The sequence below is a fragment of the Aythya ferina genome (assembly GCF_964211825.1).
Source record: "Aythya ferina genome assembly, chromosome: 26".
In the NCBI taxonomy this organism is placed as follows: domain Eukaryota; kingdom Metazoa; phylum Chordata; class Aves; order Anseriformes; family Anatidae; genus Aythya; species Aythya ferina.
The window spans coordinates 1,358,391-1,377,524 of record NC_140324.1 but is presented as its reverse complement, the minus strand read 5'-3'; the positions used below and the strand labels follow the sequence as shown (position 1 = coordinate 1,377,524).

The window sequence follows — 19,134 nt, the reverse complement described above, 5'->3', positions numbered from 1 at the left end:
GCTGGTCTTTAGGACTCTATATTAAGTTATATTTAAAAACTGGTCATTTTTAAAAAACAGTAGAAACTGACTTTGCTTTGCTTTTTTTTTTTTCTTTTTATAGGTGGGAGAATTGTGTCCTCAAAACCTTTTGCACCTCTAAATTTTAGAATTAACAGTCGAAACTTGAGCGGTAGGAATGCCCTTTTTTATTGTTCACTACAATTATGCCATATTTGTTACCTGCACACGTGGGTTTTTGTTGCTTTTTAAAGAGTTAAGTAAGTAGAAAAATACTGTATATTATCATAGCACAGGTGCCAAAGCGAAATGTCTTTTAAGAAGAGCTCTATTTTATGAGGTTCATCCTGATAGCTTTAGGTGTCTCTCACATTGGTGTTTCCCCTCTTCCTGGGCTTTTGTAGTTGTCTTTTATAGCTGAAGAGAAATAAGGTGTTTCAAGGGTGTGATTCATTTCTTCATTAAGTACAAAGAGCTACAGTGACTAGCTTGCATGCAAGTTCCTTGTATCATAGCTGTCTAAATTTGGACAGGTAAATCCCACCAGTTGTGATTTAAAAGTCTTAGATGCTGAACTGCTCAACTTTGGAATGCCTCATCCTCTGCTCTGTGAACTGGTCAAACAGACCCATCCCATAAAAGCCCGGTTGCTGTGTCTGTTTTGCTGCCAACAGAGTTTTTTTCTTTCCTTCTGGTCATAGTAGACTTGATATTTGCCAATGCTATGCTCTGCAAGTATGTGAACTGCAATTTAATGAGGTTCTGAGATTACCAACACTCTGTATTGTTGGTTTTGCTTCTGACTTTTTTCAGTTTTTACTGTTGAAAGTTTTGCAAGCAGTAGAATGATCCAAGCCAGGTTTTACGTGCATTTACTGTGTCCAGAGCACAACATTTTCTAGATTTCAAAAACACTTTATTCCCCTCCTTGTACAAACACGGCCAGTAACGTACAGAGTTACAACTCTCAAGTTCTCTTTTCTGGTTTTGGCCTGATGCTTATGGTAAACTGCTTTTCAAGAACAGTAATTTGAAGACTGTCATTAAGACATTTAACTGAAATAGTGCCATTGTGAGTTATTTTTACTGAGCTTGAGTTGTTGTGAATGTCCTGAGCATCGGGCACCCAAAAGTGCCATTTTATTTCTCTTTGATAATCTTTTCTGTGGCATCTGGTTGTTTGGAACCTTACTAACCATTTGATCCTTGCTTGCCAATCTTTTGTAGATATGTACATGAAAATAAAACACAGCTGATGTGTGCTGCTGGAGGTCCTCAAACCTCCAGAGAGCTGAGATCCACCTGCCATTTTGCTAATAAGGCAAAGAGCACCTAAGCGAAGTCTGCTTCCTCTTTTATAGCACACTAGAACTAGATATAATAGAACTTCTCCAATAGGAGAAGGTACTTTGGTGGTTTCCCTTAGGAGATCTGCCTATGTAAATAATTTTTTTTTCTTTGGCTTATCAAGCCTTTTCTGGCTTCTGACCGTCTTATCTCCCTCTTTTCTAGGTTTGGCAGACTGCAGTTATTAAAAGAGTAGTGAGGAGACTAAGTGGCCAATATACAACACCCTCCCCCCCCCCCCCCCCCCCCCCAGATAAACAGCCTGATTATGACTGTCAGTTGGGCCAGCTCCTTACTCTGTTTCAACCTTCATGAATGCTGAAGTTTTATATACTGTTACTTAATGCTTGATGTGAACATTGATACCAAAATTATATAGAAAGAGCTAATTAAGGTTTGTGTGTGTCAGATTGCTTAGCAAAAGAATAGGTAATAGCTTCTGCTAATAGGAAGCTCTTACAAGGATTCAAGAAAAAAAAAATCTGAAAAGAAATTACCGTTGTCTGTCCCAAACAATGGGGGAAAATAATGGAAATCAGTTTTAGATCCTAATCCCATTCTGTGACTATACTTTATTTGGGAAATACCAATATCAAACGAATTTGCGTGGGCTGCTCTAGGCCTGGGGCTTGTTCCAGTCTTAATGGATTGTTGTAAATGATGCTTCCAGGGAAATGTCATCCACTTAGAGCTTGTGGCATAAAATGTGCATATCCATCACATGCAGAGAAGGTGATTCACTCTGCTGTGCTACCTTCATGCTGCTGCCTTAGAAGGCTTTCTGTAATACTTTAATTCAGCTTGTCTTTTTTTTTTTTTGTGCCTGAGTATGTCTCATGTTTTCATCTGATATATGAATAATTAAATAAATTTAAATATATAGTGGAAATGATAACCCTTTTGAAAGGAGTCAACCTTTTTTATCAATATACCAATTTTGTCTTAGTTGTATCACCTGGAAAAAGAAATAGAAATGTGGGAAGAGTTGGACAAACAAAAGCAAGTATTAAAATGTGGTTAAAATAGCAACTGATGTTGCTGAATCCTAAACCTTGCTTTTTGACTCCTCTGGGTAATTATTTTCCCTTTAATTAGAAATGTGCCATAATTTCTTGTACAGTCATGCCACTTTAGTGTTCAGTGGTTATGGAAATACTTAGGCACATCCCATACCTATTAATTCTAGGGAACAAAACAAATACAGGCAAGAAAGCAAATTTAAAACATATTTGTCTTCAATCCAAATTTAGTGCAGTTACAGTTTACATGGGTTGGATCTAACAAGATTCTGAACTGGTCCTATCTAATTAAATCCTGCCTGTTATAACAGATGAAAATAGACACGGGAATGTCGCGTTTTTTAAGAAGTTGCACTAGCGCATCATTTTACTCTAGAATGGCTATTCCTGAGCAAATAAAAATTAGATCAACAAGAGAACAAGGAACTGCTTTTTAAACTCACTGCAGCACTTTCTTTTAGGCCATTGCTTTCTGTATGTGAAGCTTAGAGTTTTGTTGTGAGCATGCTTTTACCATTGCATGGCTACTTTCAGCTGGATAGAACTAAGTGGCAAACAGAGCAAGCTCAGGCTCCCTAACTTGACTTTCTTCCTTTAGATATTGGCACTATAATGAGAGTTGTGGAGCTATCACCACTGAAAGGGTCTGTGTCATGGACCGGGAAACCAGTTTCTTACTACCTGCATACTATTGACCGAACCATAGTGAGTATAACTACTGACCAGTTGATCTCTGGCTGCTTCACCTGCTCTGGAATCAGCAAGGAAACTTCAGGCAGTCCTATGGCAGTCTGTTAATTACTTGAAGGTGTATAAATTTACAAGTATAATTCTTTCTCGTGTTCCAGGATAGCAGCTGTGCGTAGTGGTGGTCTTGCACTATAGCTTACACATTAAGCGAAGACTCTGGGGGTCTTTAACTCATCATTTTCCTTTGTGGTGTACAGACTGCCATAGTAATAATGCTCAGTTTTAATTGATCTTTCAGTTGATGTAGAACCAACCAAAGCTCAGTAACAATGCTGATGCATTCGCTGTTTGTTTTTATCTTTTCAGTTATAGAAAGCAAAACCAACCCTGTAGAAACAAACTTTTGTGGAAAAATACTTTATTCCTATGCTGAGTTTTTTGTGTGCAATACGATACAGTATTTTTTCTCAGTCTGCTTTAGTTCAATAGTGCTTTTGTTAAAGAATATACTAGAGTGCTGATAAATATTTTAGTGGAGTACAGGAGTGAAGTAGCTTCATTGAAAATAGCCTTCTGCTGAGTGGAGATACATTACACAAAGCTTTAAACCAAGGGTAGGCTGTGGTGCAGACGATAAAACCTTGTTGAGGCTTGGATTATGTCCTGCCACACAATGTGTTTGTCTCTAAAAAGAATGAATATAAATGGCTTCTTGATGTAGCTTAGCAGAAGAAAAACAGTTAATTTCTGCATTTGTCTTAAATTATTTTATTCTTATGTATTTTTCTGTCGCGACTTACAGAATGACTATCTTTGTATTTGCAGCTTGAAAACTATTTTTCTAGTCTCAAAAATCCAAAACTCAGGGTAAGTTTCAGATATTTTTTGTACAAAATTCAAAATAATGGGGCAGCCAATCTGAGGACCTTAGTCACTTGTTAAATGTATGGAATTGATAGCAAATTGAGTTTTCTTGATACATAAGGAACATGTGCATGGAGCTAATTGAAGCAAAGCATCATATGCCATCAAGCACTAATACAATAATGTTTAAGAGCTTTATAATAGGTAATTAACGGGCCAACCTCATGGTGTTTTTCCCTTGCCTTGGAGACCTTTAAAGAGCTATTTGTTCATTGAAGAACTGAAGTTTAAGAGGGAAAGGGTAATTTGAATCTGTCCCAGTGTTCAACTGCATGAAAATGAAGCTGAAGTGCACTCTGAGCTTCAACTTTTGGGACTTGCTATTTGAGATGTGAAATGCGTTGTCAGTTGCTGCAGTCTGTACTATCACGTGTGGAATTAAAATGCCAGAGGATTTTTAAGACTGGGCTTTATCCATGTGAAATAACTGGTGCTGGTATTCTGAGTAATGGAAAGAAGCAAGGACATGCAATTCAAAACTTTAGGAGAAGATTAGTCTTAAAACTGACCAGTGGTACCTTAAGTACAGAATGGCATCCGTGTACTTTTGAACTACCCTGCTTTAAATGGTGAAGCTGTTTAAGTCTGCCATTCATGCAATCTGGTTGATAAATTTCTCAAACTGAAGAGGTGTTGGAGTTGTCCGAATTTTTGTGTAAGTTTAACCGCACGTGGAAGGTACAAGACGGGCTTTTAGTGAGCTGTTTGAAATATCCTGGCCTTAGTGGCTAGTAGAAAATTAAGCTTCAAAATTGCTTTTATGCTGTATTCCATGGACTTGGTTAAAGTTGAATTAGATGATGATTAATGGCTTTGCCATTAAAAAACTTACATGACTTGGAAAGTGATACATGAAATATTGGGGGTATAGGTAAAGATATTGTAATATTTAAAATTTGTGTTATTAAAAAAAACCTTGAAACACTAGTGTATGATCTTGGGGGTAGACTTGGGAGGTGGGGCAGAATAAGGGAAGATGTTTGGGCTTAATATCCTTTCCTTTGTGGCCACATGTTTGAAACCCATTATAGTAGGTAATGCAATGCAAAAGGATGACTTGCACTTAACTTCCTTTTCCGACTGACTGTAGCCTGGAGCAGGGTGAGTGTTTTTCCCCAGCTGGTAACAAAGTTGTTTTTCTTTATTTTATTTTTTTTTAAATTTGGCTTTGTATGATATGAATACTTACACCTAGCTCTCTTAGAAGACTAAGTCAGGAAATGCAGGGATCTGTATTAGTGCAAAATATAAGAACAAATTTTTAAATTGTGTAAAATATTTGTTCAGGAGGAACAAGAGGCAGCTAGACGTCGTCAACAACGAGAAAATAAGAGCAACACAACTACTCCAACGAAGGTTCAAGAAAATAAGGTGACTGTCCAGCATTTTTTGTAGAGTAAATACGTTTTCTCTTGAGCTTTAAATGAAATCATAATCTGTCAGGAAAAGCCTGATTCTGTGGGAAGACTGTTTGTTGCGAGTATATAAACTGGTATTGCTGTTGCTGTGGACAAAAATATGATTGAGTGACACTTGGGAATTGCACCAATAATTCTGGAAAAAAAGTATTGCAAGATGAACAGAAGAGTTGGTTGACCACCCTCGCATTGGCTTGCAGAGCTTTCCCTGAGTCATAAACCCTTGAATGGAATTCAGAGTGTGCTGAGTCTCTTGCAAAGACTTCCTTTCTCCTTCAGTTGCATGGCACTATTAGAGATGCAGCAACTGCTCATGCACAAAAACATAAAGTGTTGAATGTACTTTGACTTTTTAATTAAATTTAGTTGAAGAATATAGTCAATAGAGAAGGTATAATCAGCTTTTCTTAGACAACAGACCTCTTTCTCCGTAATGAGTAGGTCCAGAAGGGAATTAGCACAACTTGGGTGCTGGGGACAGCTCTAATCCCAAGCCAGTCTATTTCATTGGCAAGTTATTTAACCACAATGCATTGGTTTACTTTAATAACTTTGTTTAATAGTTTTATAAGTGCACGCTTAAAGTAAAGGCTGCATATGTAGGTAGAAAAGACTAAAGTGCTTTTGGCTTTTAAAAAATCTCTTAGGATTCTGGTGCTGAAGAAGAAAAAGCTGGGGCAAATTCTGTTAAAAAGCCATCTCCCTCGAAAGCACGGAAGAAAAAGCTAAGTAAAAAAGGAAGGAAAATGGCAGGCAGGAAACGAGGACGTCCCAAGAAAATGAACACTGCAAATACAGAGCGCAAGACTAAGAAGAACCAAACTGCACTAGAACTTCTGCATGCTCAAACTGTTTCACAGACATCTTCATCCTCTCCTCAGGGTGAGTTCAAAGCAGGCGTTAGGAGAAGCCCTTCCCTGCCATGTGAGTACAGATCAGGATCTGAGGCTCTGAATGAAAGCAGGGAGGTCATTCTTGCTTTAGTGCTGGGTTTAGTTTGGTTTTGTGCCATAACTTCTTCCTTACCACCAAAGCAAAATGCTCCTGGAGGGGGGTGGTGTGCCTCTGTGAGGTGATGGTGATTGAAACTGTCTGTAGCTATTTGACCAGGAGCTGGAGCTGTGCTGTGGTTGACAGCTTGTCTTTGTTTGTCTTTGTGGCTCCTCTTCTAAAGATAAGCTGTAGATGCCCGTCCAAACATTTTAAGTAACATGCCTTTGAATAATAAAGCCTTCTGTGCCCTTGCCAGAAACAATGAAAGGTTATCTTTTTGTCTCTCTTCAGATGCATACAAGTCACCTCATAGTCCGTATTACCAACTACCTCCTAAAGTGCAACGGCATTCATCTAACCAGCTACTGGTGACACCTACCCCCCCTGCACTACAAAAGCTGCTAGGTATGGCTGTAATATTGTCACAGTGTTCGTGATGGGGATTTTTCCTTTGACATTTCTAAGCATATGCTAAATTGAATGGCTGTTAATAGACAGCCACTGTGGAAAGCTGCATATTGGGGGCCAACTTGCTGCTGAAGTTGATGTCTTGGTCTGTGTTTTTGATGTTATTTAGCTCTCATTTGGCACAAATGGGAAGAAATGGATTTAGCAGGAATCCAAAATAACTTTAAATGGAAATGGCTAGTCCAGAAATAACTTCATTTTAAATGAAACCATTCTTTTATTCTTAAGCGATACAGTCTTGGACAACAACACTCCATTTTCCCTGTGAAACTTACAGCAAAGTCAAACAGTAATGAGATTGTCAGAGTGGTTTTTTTTTGGGGGGGAGGGGTCACAAAGGTGATTTAAAGAAAACCTTGGGTGTTGTTCCCCCTTGATCCTTTCTACTGTAATGTTTCCTTCTGTTGTACAGGCCTAAGGCATTTGTGATGTCCTTAACTTCTGCTCTCTTCCTGCACTGTGTTGTGGTTGTGAGTGACTTATTGTAGAGAAAGAGAGAAAAGGAGTGAGTTGGGTGTTTCCTGGGGAGCGGTGAGGGGAATTACACTTGTCTGGAGGAAACTTTGCTGCAACAGTCTGTATAATGTCTGTTGCATGTTCTGGTTGCCTGTGATTGCAGCAGACCAGACTTAGTCATGTGGTTGGCTTCATGATGAAAGGACCCCAGGAGGGCTGGGGAGAAAGAAGGTGTTGCATAATAGGAGTAAAAGGAGTGTGAGGGTGAGGAGCAAGTAATCCCTGGAGAGAGAATGAATGTGGGCATGAGCTTGTCATCTCTGTGGGGGCAGGAGGAATACAGCAAGCCCCGTCTAAGGATGCTGGGAGAATGAGTGCTGTGAGCTCAGTGCCCCTTTCGGCTGTTACAGCTAGTCTTGTATTGCTTTTACTGACAGTGCATTAAAAACTGTTCAACTCCTCTTTCATTGTGCAAGCGCAGCATTAGCACCTGTCATCTTCCTCATTTTAGAATGCAGCGTCATGACTTTCATTGGATTACCTATTAAAGATAGCTAATGGATCCAAGAGTTCGGCTTGCACCAGAAGACTTTTTCAGCATGCTTTAAATTGATCCTTAATGGCTTGGTTTGCCTGAGAATCCAAACAAAAAGGAAGTGAGAGCAAGGGTGGGAGGTCGAGGGAGCAAGCAGTCTTTTGGAGCATTGCACTTTCTCTCACTTGAAATATATCATCTCCTTGTTTCTTTTGCAGACTCTTTTAAGATCCAGTACATGCAGTTCATGGCATACATGAAAACTCCTCAGTATAAAGCAAGTCTGCAACAGTTACTGGAGCAGGAAAAGGTAGGTGTCTTTTGTTGTTTCTAAACAAAATTGCCAGCCAACCAGATACCTTAGTTGTGGGGGGAAAAAAGGTGGAGATTGGAATTGTGTGCACTTGAACACCAGTACTGCACCAGGCCAATTATAGAGACTCTACCAAAGTAATAATTAGACTGAATGATTGTATGTGGGGATTTTATTGCTAACTTGGTCAGTCTTGACATGCTTGAATTTCCTATCTGCAGACTGGGAAAATGTACCATCTCTCTTCCCTATGGTGCCCCCCAACCTGAGAGGGCTCACTTCAGTGTTTCTGTTTCTTCTATTTTGACGTGAAGCTGTGTGCATAAATGCAGGAAGCTGGTGTCTTGAACCCTCTCCTTTTCTCCTACTTGGGATTGGCAGCTGCTTTTCTTCTCTAAATGTCTCATGGGTCACAGGAGAAAGAGGTGGTGGTCAACTTTTCCAGCAGTATGCACTGCCTGAATACTCCTGCCCTCCCCTTAGATGAGCTTCCCTGCGTAGATGCATCCTGTGATTTGCCAGTAGAACTGCCCCGAGATAATTAAATTGTGCTTAATCTAGCTGAAGGTTGTAGCAGCTCTGTGTAAGGGCTGCTTTAAAAAAAAAAAAAAGGGGGGGGGGAGGGCAGATGAGGGGGAGAAGAACCACAAACTAATTCTCTGAAGTTAAATTTTCTTGTTTTTGACAGCTTTGTCTTTTCCCACTGTAGGAAAGCCTAAAACAAAATCTGAATACTCTAGCATCAAGATGGTTCATTAGACTTGCAACAGATTGAAGTATGGGATTAAAAAATCTGTTGTATAAATGACTTAAGGGTGCTTCAGTCCATTTATCAGTGTTGATAGTCTTAATACACTAAGATTACATGGGTGGACAAAGTGTAAATTTACAAAAATGTGAGTTGAAGTACACGGAAAGGCAAAGGAAATACTGCAGCTGTGAAGTGTGTGGTGTTTTTCTTTGCTGTGGAGCCATCTCTCCAGCAGAGGGAGGAGATTTACTGCTTAAACACCTTTTCTTCTTGTATTGCCTTACCTCAGTTTTAATTGCTTTATAAATTAGTCCCAATGAAAGAGACTATGCTTGCTACTTATGTGGAGGAACATTTCCCCATAGAGCTCAACTATAACCTTTAATATCTGGTCAATTCCTGCTTTTGGTAGCTCCCATGGAAGATTTCCTTGCCTGTGAGGGCTTTCTGAAAGTGCCAGCATAAAGCTGATTTGTTTTGTGGGATTTCCCGTAACGGGAACTCTTTTTTCAGATGAGAGAGCTTAACTTGTGCTACCTCATTCGTTACTAAGAATGGGCTGATGCTGGTGTGCTGTTCATGCAGCCTTTTTTTCTTATGGTTGTTCCCATTTGTTTTCATAGTCAAACAGCACTTTGAAATTCCTTTTTCTTTTTTTTTCCCTGAAATAACATTTTTTACTACTGTGTTTGTTGTCAGAAAAGTCGGCATAAATTTGATGTAGCTTCTTGCACAGAAAGTAGAATGAAGAACGATGGTGCACAAATATTGTGCTGTATGCTGGAAGCATAATTTGAGTGTGGAAAAGCAATCACCTCATAGTGGTGTCTGACAGCTGTTTCATACCTTGACATTGAAATGAGAAATTCAGTGTGAAAAGATTTTTTTTTAATGGAGTGTTATACTGAGCAAGGCTAGTTAAACTGCACAAAAGCAGAAGCAGAACTCTTCTGGATGAGGTGCTGTTGTATATGCTATTTAATAACTCCCTCTAATGTGAGGTGTTTTTTAAGTACAATAAAAACGTTTAGATAATACAGTTTTAAAATAAACAAGATGCTGTGAGCTGCTAGTTCACTTGGAGTACCCTTAGATGGAGCTGTCAGCTCTTCCACTGCTTGTAAAGGATGAATGAAATGGCTGATGTTGAAAGCATAAACCACTTCTTCAGCATCAACTGTGACAGGCAGTTTAGCTTTGCAGTGACTCAACTGTTTTCCCAAGTCATTGGCGTGAATAGCAATATGAGCTGTGTGGCAGGGCCACTGTGTTTTTCACATGTACTGGACCTGCCAGCACTGCAGCTTCACTTCATTAACGGACTGCTTGGAAGATCAAGGCATTTATTTTGCTCTTGTTCTCAACTTTTTCTGGGGTGACAGCTCAGTTTCTTCATGGTTCCTGTTTGATTTCAGCAGAAAAAGTTGGAAAAAAGTGTCATCTCCAGAACTTTTTATTCTCCCTTCACTCATCTTCCAGTTTGGAACTGAAAAAAATGATAGTCCAGTTCTTGCACTTTGCTGCCTGCATGGTGCGTGACCATGAAACGAGTAAGCAAGTATCTAGTTAAGGAATGTGATGGGCAGGAAATGTTCTGCCATTGGAAGGGCTGGGTGGCCTGCCGAAGTAATTTTGGCATTGGAAGAAGTACAAGTGGCTTGGCTTATTTATGACTTTCCTCCCACGTCCCTCACAGTGTATTTTCATTTACTGAGTGCCTTCCATGAGACATGGGTATTGTGTAAGAAAATTCTCAGTCGGGGCTCTGGAGATTCAGGTTCTGTTCCCATTTTAGTAACAGGTATCATACAGATAATCTTTTCCAGTTCCATTTCTGCTCTGTAGGATGTAATTATTACTACTTCTTTACAATGTACTAGGAGGATAAAAATGAATTTAAGACTGTCCGGATTATATCTTACCATATAGCAAAAGAAACTACCCAAAATCTCTTTTCAACCTACTGAGCTTCACCAAAGTGTTCAATACTAATAAAAACAGTGTCATAGAAGTCTGAGAGCTGGATTTTTTCATAGGTTTCTACTCTGAGCTCAGTCACACCCAACTTGCTGTACAAACTAGATGTAAACATCTTAAGAAGAGGGATTGTGCTGCAGTTGATGCTAAATATATATTGTCTCTTCCCCCTTCCAGGAGAAGAATGCACAGCTACTGGGGACAGCACAGCAGTTATTCACCCACTGCCAGGCACAGAAAGAGGAAATTAAACGTCTTTTTCAACAGAAACTTGATGAGGTAGCTACCCTGGTCTGCTGGAAGTGTGTGCTTGTTCGTCATCTGCAAGCAAATGCTTTTGATTAAAAATGAGCATGTCTAGAGTAGTCTCAAAGTAGTCTCCTTTTTGCAGTAGATCATGTTAAATCACACAGAATCTTTCAATATTTGATTAGGTTTCATTTTCATTGTTGAAATTGTTGTGTGATACTGTATCCAAGAGAAGGGGGTGACAGATCACAGCACTGTGGTATTTTATTAAAGGATACACCCACAGCTAGTTGAACAAACTCTGCGTTACAAATACAAGTTTGGACTCATAGAAGGAAACATGGTAGCTCTACAGTTGTTCTGGCTGGCAAGAGCAACTTCTGTATCTCTTAGTGATGATGAAGTGCTTTGGAGAATGTCGGGGGGCTTTCTGGAAGCTGCAGAAGTTCTGCAGTCTTTCTTTTGAATGTGACAGTTGTCTGGAATTAGTGTGTCAAGACCTTACTGAATGATCTCTTTCCCTTTTACCCTCCATGTTGTAGTTGGGAGTTAAGGCGCTGACATACAATGACCTGATTCAGGCTCAGAAGGAAATCTCTGCTCACAATCAGCAACTGAAAGAACAGACGAAACAGCTGGAGAAGGATAACAGCGAACTCAGGAACCAGAGCTTACAGCTGGTGCGTACAATGCTTGTATTTGAGTAGCATAGTGATGCTCCCATCCGTGTAAGGAGGACAGATCATGAGCTGAGGGCTGCCCCCGTCTCTAGGTATCTTAATGAATAATAATAATTTAAAAAAACAAACAAAAAAAAAAAACACTCCAGCTGCTATAGCTTCTCTGAAACTGAGAAGAATTTCTGGAAAAGAATGCAGGTGGTACTTCTTGGAAACCTTTTTTTAATCATAACCAGATGCTGAGGTAGCAGTTTGCTGGCCTCATCTGTGTCCCTTAAACAGCTGCACAGCTGTATGTGGGCTTGTCACTTTATCTGGATCTCTGGCAAAAAAAAGTGTGTACAGCACTTGCTTTGTAGTACCCATAACTTCTGTTTTTAATCTCAGTAACTCAAACTGTAAAGTTAGGCAAGGGAATGGAAGTTGTTAGTGAGGCTGGGTGCTAACAGTATATTAAGAAGGAACCAGGCCACCTCCTCCCCCATTAGACAGGGACTACAGGACCCTTTTGTGGTGGTATTTTGCTTAAGCTGAGAGGATAAGAAGTTGCTTGCAGATATCCAGATGAAAGGTGCATGCCTTTCACCGTGTACCTTGAGTGGTGTGAAAAGTTGAAAGTTGTCTTTTGATCTGTTTATCTCATGTCTTTGCAGCTTAAAGCACGCTGTGAAGAACTTAAGCTGGATTGGTCAACATTGTCACTGGAGAACTTGCTGAAAGAGAAGCAGGCGCTGAAGAATCAGATTTCTGAGAAACAAAAGCACTGTTTGGAACTGCAGGTACAGAGCAAGAAACAACTTTAGAGTCACCAACACAAGGTAGCTCCTGGACAAGGGGCCATTTCAGAGTACTTGACTAAATAGGATACTAAGGGATAAGCTAGGTGTTTGTTTTTTTTTCTGGAGATCAATCTGTTTGTTGGGGGAGGGGAGTGTCTGTTAGTAAGCTTGAAGAATATGAACTTAGATGACTTTTAAGGAAAGCATATTCTATGACCTGATTCCCTGGTAATGCTGTGGAAGAAGGAATCATGATTTATCATTACACATTATTTAAAAAGCATGACTGGCTTTAAAAAAAAAAGTCTTGCTCGTTAACATAATATGTGGCTTCATGGTAATGTCGCCTTTGTGCTCTGAAGTCTCAGTTCAGGAATCAGATCCCACAGAATGACACCACAATGAAAAAGAAATGAAACTTCTGTGACTGAAGAACTTTTCCTTCCTTGTGAAGTTAGTTCTAAAGCTAATCCAGCCTTTTTACTGGATGCCTAGGCAGGGATTGACCTTTTCCATCAATGACTGACAATATTGAGTTACTCCGTATTCTGTATAGACATTGAGGATATTTTACATTTGATTCCAAAATGAAAAAGGTGTTTTCTAAGCATGTGAGCCATTCCTCTTGCCTTCACGTTGTGGTCTCAAACTTGTAATAGCACGTTGAAATTTGTTCCTCAAATTGTGGGTCACTTGTTTTTTATTCCCAGAAATGGGGTCAGTTGTTCTGATAAGCATATCGAGGCAAAACTCCATAATGTAATAGAATTGTTAAGTGTGGTCTTTAATCATTGTCCTCCTCTTCATTTAAAGATCAGCATTGTGGAACTTGAGAAAAGTCAAAGACAGCAGGAGCTAATGCAGCTGAAATCATACACGCCGTCTGATGAGTCATTGTCAGTACAGCTACGCAATAAAAACCATTTGAGCCGTGATCCTGAGGCTGATCACAACAGGTTCCAACTGGAGCTTGAATGCTCTAAATTTCCTATGCCCCCCATCAATGGCATGAGCCCTGAACTGTCCATGAATGGCCATGCTACTCCCTATGAAATCCATAACACTTTTAGCAGGCCGTCCTCGAAGCAGAACACCCCTCAGTACACGACTTCTCACCTGGACCAAGAAATAGTACCTTGTACCCCAAACCACAGCAGCAGACAGAAAGCAGACAAGATGACGAGCTTGTCCTTACCTGATTATACCAGGTTTTCCCCAGCTAAAATAGCACTAAGGAGACACTTGAATCAAGACCATGCAGTCAACGGAAAAGCAACAACTAATGAGATACAGAGGTGAGCATGATCATTTCCTAGGTTGTGAATGGATGGGTTTGTTTATTTTAATAAGTGTTTTATTTGTATTGTGGAAAAATGTTTTTAAAAGTCGAGTTTTAAGTACTTAAAAGTTTTGTCTCAGCAAAACCTGCAGTGCTAGCTGATCAGGTAAATAAAGTGGTATGGTATCTGGAGTTTGGTATGGGAATTCCTGGCAAAACAAAAGTCTTTAGATTTGTATTCTAATGATCCTACATCTCTGTTCACAGAGCTGACCACGTCAAAGAGAATGGCCTTACGTATCCGAGCCCTGGTATTTCAAATGGCATAAAGCTGAGTCCTCAGGAAACTCGGCCCTCTTCCCCAGCGGCCTTACCAATTGCAGGCGAGAAGGTAAAAGATTTGCTTTTGCTTGAATTCAGACTTCACACCTTGTAGAACAAAAAGTTGGCCAGACTAGGAGAAGCAGATGTGCTTGGTCAACTTGGCATGGAAAATAATATAAATTACAGTAGGTGTGGTGCAATAAAAAAGAGGAACTGGCTAGAGGAAGAGAGAATAGGGTGCTCGTGAAAGGCATGCTTACCTTTGAGTCACTGGTTTGCATGTGAACTGTGCCAGTAATGCAGTAGGACTTCTTTTTGACCTGGTGTGAGTGTACTTTGACTTGAAAACTAAACTTCTTTTGTATTAAAAAAAAAAAATAATAATAATAAATTGTCCACATTGGTTCTGCCATGAATCCTATTGGTGCTCATTTCAGAGCAAGCAGGTGCCTTCCCACAGGAGGTTACCATGGAAAAATTTCTGGCTACTCCATCTTCTGTGTACAGAGGACCTCAAGATACAAACTCTGTTAGATGAGTGTTTTTCACAGAGCTGTAACAAAGACACTAGGAAATGAGCTCACCTCAGATATCTTTTTTCTTATGCTTAGGGGCAGTAGGAGCTTTAATTTATGTATTTCTGTGCCGTTGGATGTTGCTGTCCCAGTAGACTGATGTTGGTAACAAAGCTGCTCCATGCATGCCCTGTTTTTGCTATATAGTTGTCACTCTGAATCATGTAATTCTCAACATGAGGAAAAAAAAAAAAAGACAAAATCTAAATGAGCAAGTTACTGTTAGTTTAGGATGTCTTTTCAGTAATAGTTTGCAGTTGAGAACATTACTTTCTCTTTTGCATTTACAGGGTTTAAGAGAGAGAACCTCTGTGAGTAATGGAGAAACTATCACCAGCCTACCTATCAGTATTCCTCTCAGCACAGTGCAGCCCAATAAACTCCCTGTTAGTATCCCTCTGGCCAGCGTAGTCCTACCTAGCCGTGTTGAGAAGGTGGTGAGTAAGGGATCATCAACACTTTCCATGCCTAACTAAAATCACATTGAGCAGTAATGGGGTGCTGTACACCAGAATCCATAGTGGGCTGCTAACCTTGAATGTCTAGTGCTTCGGGGGAGGCTGCTGTTGGGATGCATCCTCTTGTGTCTTAGTCGTGCTCTAGATTTTTGCTCCTGTGTCTGTGGTGGTGTTTCAGCCAGGAAGGAAAATAAAGTGCATGCCTCTAGAGGTCATAGGCTGAATGTTTGGCTTGGTGGAAAAGGTGCAGCATCTGAGAGTTTATGGCGCTGGGAGCCAAGGATCCCATATGTCAACTTGTTCTTAGCCCTTGTCTTGTTGCATTACACTGGGAACCAAATTCTGCCTCAGCTTGGTCATTGATAAATTGTTGATCTTTGTGTGCTAACTGTGTGGGATGAACCTGAACAGTACCTTTATGTTGTAATTGCTACTGTTAGAGTGACTGCTCTGTAGCTGACTTCTCAGGTATTCAGTAGAGAACCTTTGGGGCTATCTCTCTGAAATCCTGATAAGCTCATTCTACTTTCAGTGGCAGAGAAGTTTCAAAATGACTGGTCTGGTTTCTCACAAACGTTTGTCATTGTTTATTCAGCCTATCATTTCACAAACGTTGTGCCTGCTTTCAGGAAAACACCACCCTCAGACATTGTACCAAAGAACATAGTCTAATGTGTTTCATGTTCAGTTTGGGGTAGTTTGGAGCTTTGTGTGTATAGGCTTGGGGACGTGATACAAACATTTGTTTTCTTTCTGCCTGTAAACAGTGGGCTGAAGCATTTGCTCTCTGATCACAGTGCAGTTGTGCATCTAAACCTTCTGGAACAATGAGTCTGTTCTCTAACTGGATGGTATCAGGCGTGTGCTAGATAACTATCACAGTGTAATCACTACTCAGTTTTGTCCCCTATGCTGATCTATGTTTTTTTTTGAAAACGAGATAAATCTAAGACATTTAGGAAGTAGAACCTCTAATCTCTAATCTACTAATGCGTGTGATTTTTATTTTTTTTTGTTCTAACTAGTGACTTTTGAGTATACTTCTTGTACTAATATGCCTCTTTCTGTCCCCACAGAGAAGCACACCTAGCCCAGTTCATCAGAACAGAGACTCATCAACACTTGAAAAGCAAATTGGTGCTAGTTCTCATAATGGTGTAAGCAGTGCTGCTGGAAACAAGCCACTGGCTTTGGCTACCTCAGGTAACGGCCTCATCTATGTGAAGGTGTGCTGTCTCATCTTGACAGCGTCCACAAATGCATGTGTCTGAGTTTTTTCTGAGCGCTTCTCAGGTCATTCAGAAGAGTAGAGTGCTACGTAAATGTGTGTTTTGTAATGAGAGCAAAGAATCAGAGGTGGTGATGTTCTGAGACTGTCAAAACTGTGCCTACAGCCTGGATACATTTTAGTACAGAGTATTAGTTTGACGTGTTTTTATCTGAACTGCAGCACCTTGCAGTTTAAGTAAGTAGTTGGTTTTGTAAACTCTCCTAAGTGGATTAAGATCTCTACAGTGTTGCAAACCAGCAAAGTGCTTACCATACTATGAACTGACCTGGCTTTAAAAAATTTTATTTTGAAGGATGGTGGAGTTTTGTTTTGTTTTGTTTTTAATAGCAGAATTAATTTCTTTAAGCAAGTCACAATGGTGTCTTATGAGCATTTGTAAAGGCACAAGTATCTGGGTAGGAAGAAATGTCAATAAGGGAGAGAATAGGGGTACCTTTAAGTACAGACGTTGCTTCTGAACTCATTCATCTGTTGAAATTGTGGCTTTTAGCTGTTCAGAATATGGGAATGTTGTGGACTGGGAAAAGTAGGTTCTGGTATACAGAAGCTGTTCTACAGCTGATCCCTCATCAGAGTGCATTTGTTCTTAATGTTTGTCACCTTGAGGGGCTTCTGTTGTTTCTAGCATCTGTTTTGCAAAGAAGGGCTTGGCTGCAATTTTCTATAAAACAAAAGAAATGTTTAAAAATAATAATTTTTTAAAAAAGTAAAATAGTACTGTATTCCCTTCCACCCCTTTCATTTAGGCAGCCCGGAGGCAAGGCCTTACGAGAGCACTAAACCCATTTATGATATGCCATGACAAATACTTAATTCCCTTTCCAAGCTTCTTCCCACGTGGCATTCTTCTGCCACAATTTCTTTGAAGATCCCCTGTCGCTTCCTAAGCCACAGCCTTTTGTCTAATTTTGAGTAGGAGATGGGCTGTATAGATGACAGTCCCTTCTTTTTTTGAAGAAGAAATGGACTGAAATTGCTGATCTTATTTCCTTGATGATAGGAAGGAGTTGAGAGTAGAGGAGCCCTGATTTCAGAAGGTGTAGAAATTCAAAAGAAACTTTGACATGAGTTCCGTTTAAACACCATATAACACATGAATTTTCCTGAATTGGGAAAAAGAGTAGTGAAAATAATTAACATCTAACTGGAACCATCAGCACACAGAGCCATCTCAACTGCACAATGTAAAAAGCAGCTGCGCAGTTTCCCATGTAGTACACGGCTGCTGGCTGATCGAACATGGGTAGAGCTGAATCTACTCCCAGCCATCCCAGAAATCTAGCACTGTGAACTATCACTCAGCAGAAGCAATGATGTATACTTTCCCTTTCAACAGGTTTTTCTTACTCTTCTGGCTCCGTGGCAGTCAATGGAAATCTTACAAACAGCCCAGCCCATCTTAACCATAGTGTTGATCAGGCAGCTCTGGACGACTCTGGGAGTCTGTTTAACTCAGTAGGGTCTCGGAGTTCCACTCCACAACATCCTTTGCTAATGATGCAGTCAAGGAACTCTGGGCAAAACTCCCCTGCTCACCAGCACTCAACAAGCCCCAGGTTAAATGGCACCTCCCAGAGCCTGGTAGGGGTATTGCAATATGCAGATGCTCAGAAGATGTTTGCCGAAGGAACAAAGGGGGATCTTCAGTCTGATGCAGCGTTTTCAGATCCTGAGAACGAGGCCAAGAGAAGAATCATCTTTACAATCTCTCCTAATACAGGACATGTAAAACAATCCCCTTCCAACAAGCACAGTCCTCTGCCCGCGAGCGCTCGGCTGGACTGCGGCCAAGCACACGCGCAGGATGGGAAGAAGCGAGGCCGGCGGAAGAGATCCTCTACTGGGAATCTCAGCGGGAACTCCGGGGTCTCCCCTAAACGTAAATCCTTACCCACTATGTCTGGACTCTTTACTCAACCATCAGGTTCACCGCTGAATATCAACTCCATGGTAAGGGCAAAAGAGAAGGGCCTGGGAAATCTCTTTGAATTAGAAATAAGCTTCCACTGCTTTATTATTTGGCATACCCTCAGGTTGTCACAGTGCTAGTAGCTAAAATTGGAGTGTAGACCCTTTGTGGAAATGGCCCATCTGGGAGACAAGAGAATTGCTGAAAGCTGGTGAACTGTTTTAGAATAGGTAGAACATCTCAGAGTTCTTTCTGTCAGAGCATTAAAAAATAAAAATAATTTATTCTCTTACGACAAAGTTTGTTTTCTCAATGAAGTTGATTTTTTTTAGTCTGTAGATTAAATATTTTGAATATAGTTTAAGCTAAGATTGACTAAATAGTTTGAGTGCCAGAAGCGTATGGCATTCTCACATTAATAAGCCAGCTATACAAGTTGTGTTCATGTGATCCTGCCGTGGTAGTTTGAAAAGAAATGTGATTGTCCCATGTCTTCATTTCTGTGTTAAAACATAAAATCAAATAATGAGAGTATTTTTCCAAGTTACATTAAAGCTTTCATCCAGGGAGCTCTAGTGCAAGATGCTGGAGTATAACAATGGCAGTGCTAAACAAGCAGCTGTTGGCCTATCCTAAAGCTGAGCAAGTTAAGCCCGCTCTTGATATCCTTAACAAGATGCCTTGTTTCTAAAGGGATAC

General features: G+C 40.2%; 1 protein-coding gene across 8 annotated transcripts in view; it reads left to right on the top strand.

Annotated features, from left to right (window-relative positions):
- Positions 1 to 19,134, top strand: part of DOT1L (DOT1 like histone lysine methyltransferase) — a 75,733-nt gene that overhangs the window by 41,143 nt on the left and 15,456 nt on the right. For 6 of the 8 annotated variants that reach the window (XR_014685940.1, XM_084498528.1, XM_084498527.1 and 3 more), the window contains exons 10-24: positions 104 to 172; positions 2,965 to 3,071; positions 3,882 to 3,923; positions 5,268 to 5,351; positions 6,046 to 6,280; positions 6,683 to 6,796; positions 8,069 to 8,160; positions 11,069 to 11,170; positions 11,683 to 11,820; positions 12,474 to 12,599; positions 13,413 to 13,894; positions 14,146 to 14,269; positions 15,068 to 15,214; positions 16,312 to 16,438; positions 17,863 to 18,476. Coding sequence is in view for 7 of the 8 variants with exons in the window: in XM_084498528.1 (XP_084354654.1) it covers positions 104 to 172; positions 2,965 to 3,071; positions 3,882 to 3,923; positions 5,268 to 5,351; positions 6,046 to 6,280; positions 6,683 to 6,796; positions 8,069 to 8,160; positions 11,069 to 11,170; positions 11,683 to 11,820; positions 12,474 to 12,599; positions 13,413 to 13,894; positions 14,146 to 14,269; positions 15,068 to 15,214; positions 16,312 to 16,438; positions 17,863 to 18,476 (2,603 nt within the window). In the remaining variant the exon portion in view is untranslated. The remainder of the gene's footprint in view (positions 1 to 103; positions 173 to 2,964; positions 3,072 to 3,881; positions 3,924 to 5,267; positions 5,352 to 6,045; positions 6,281 to 6,682; positions 6,797 to 8,068; positions 8,161 to 11,068; positions 11,171 to 11,682; positions 11,821 to 12,473; positions 12,600 to 13,412; positions 13,895 to 14,145; positions 14,270 to 15,067; positions 15,215 to 16,311; positions 16,439 to 17,862; positions 18,477 to 19,134) is intronic. The other 2 variants (XM_084498530.1, XM_084498529.1) reach the window with 1 other exon arrangement.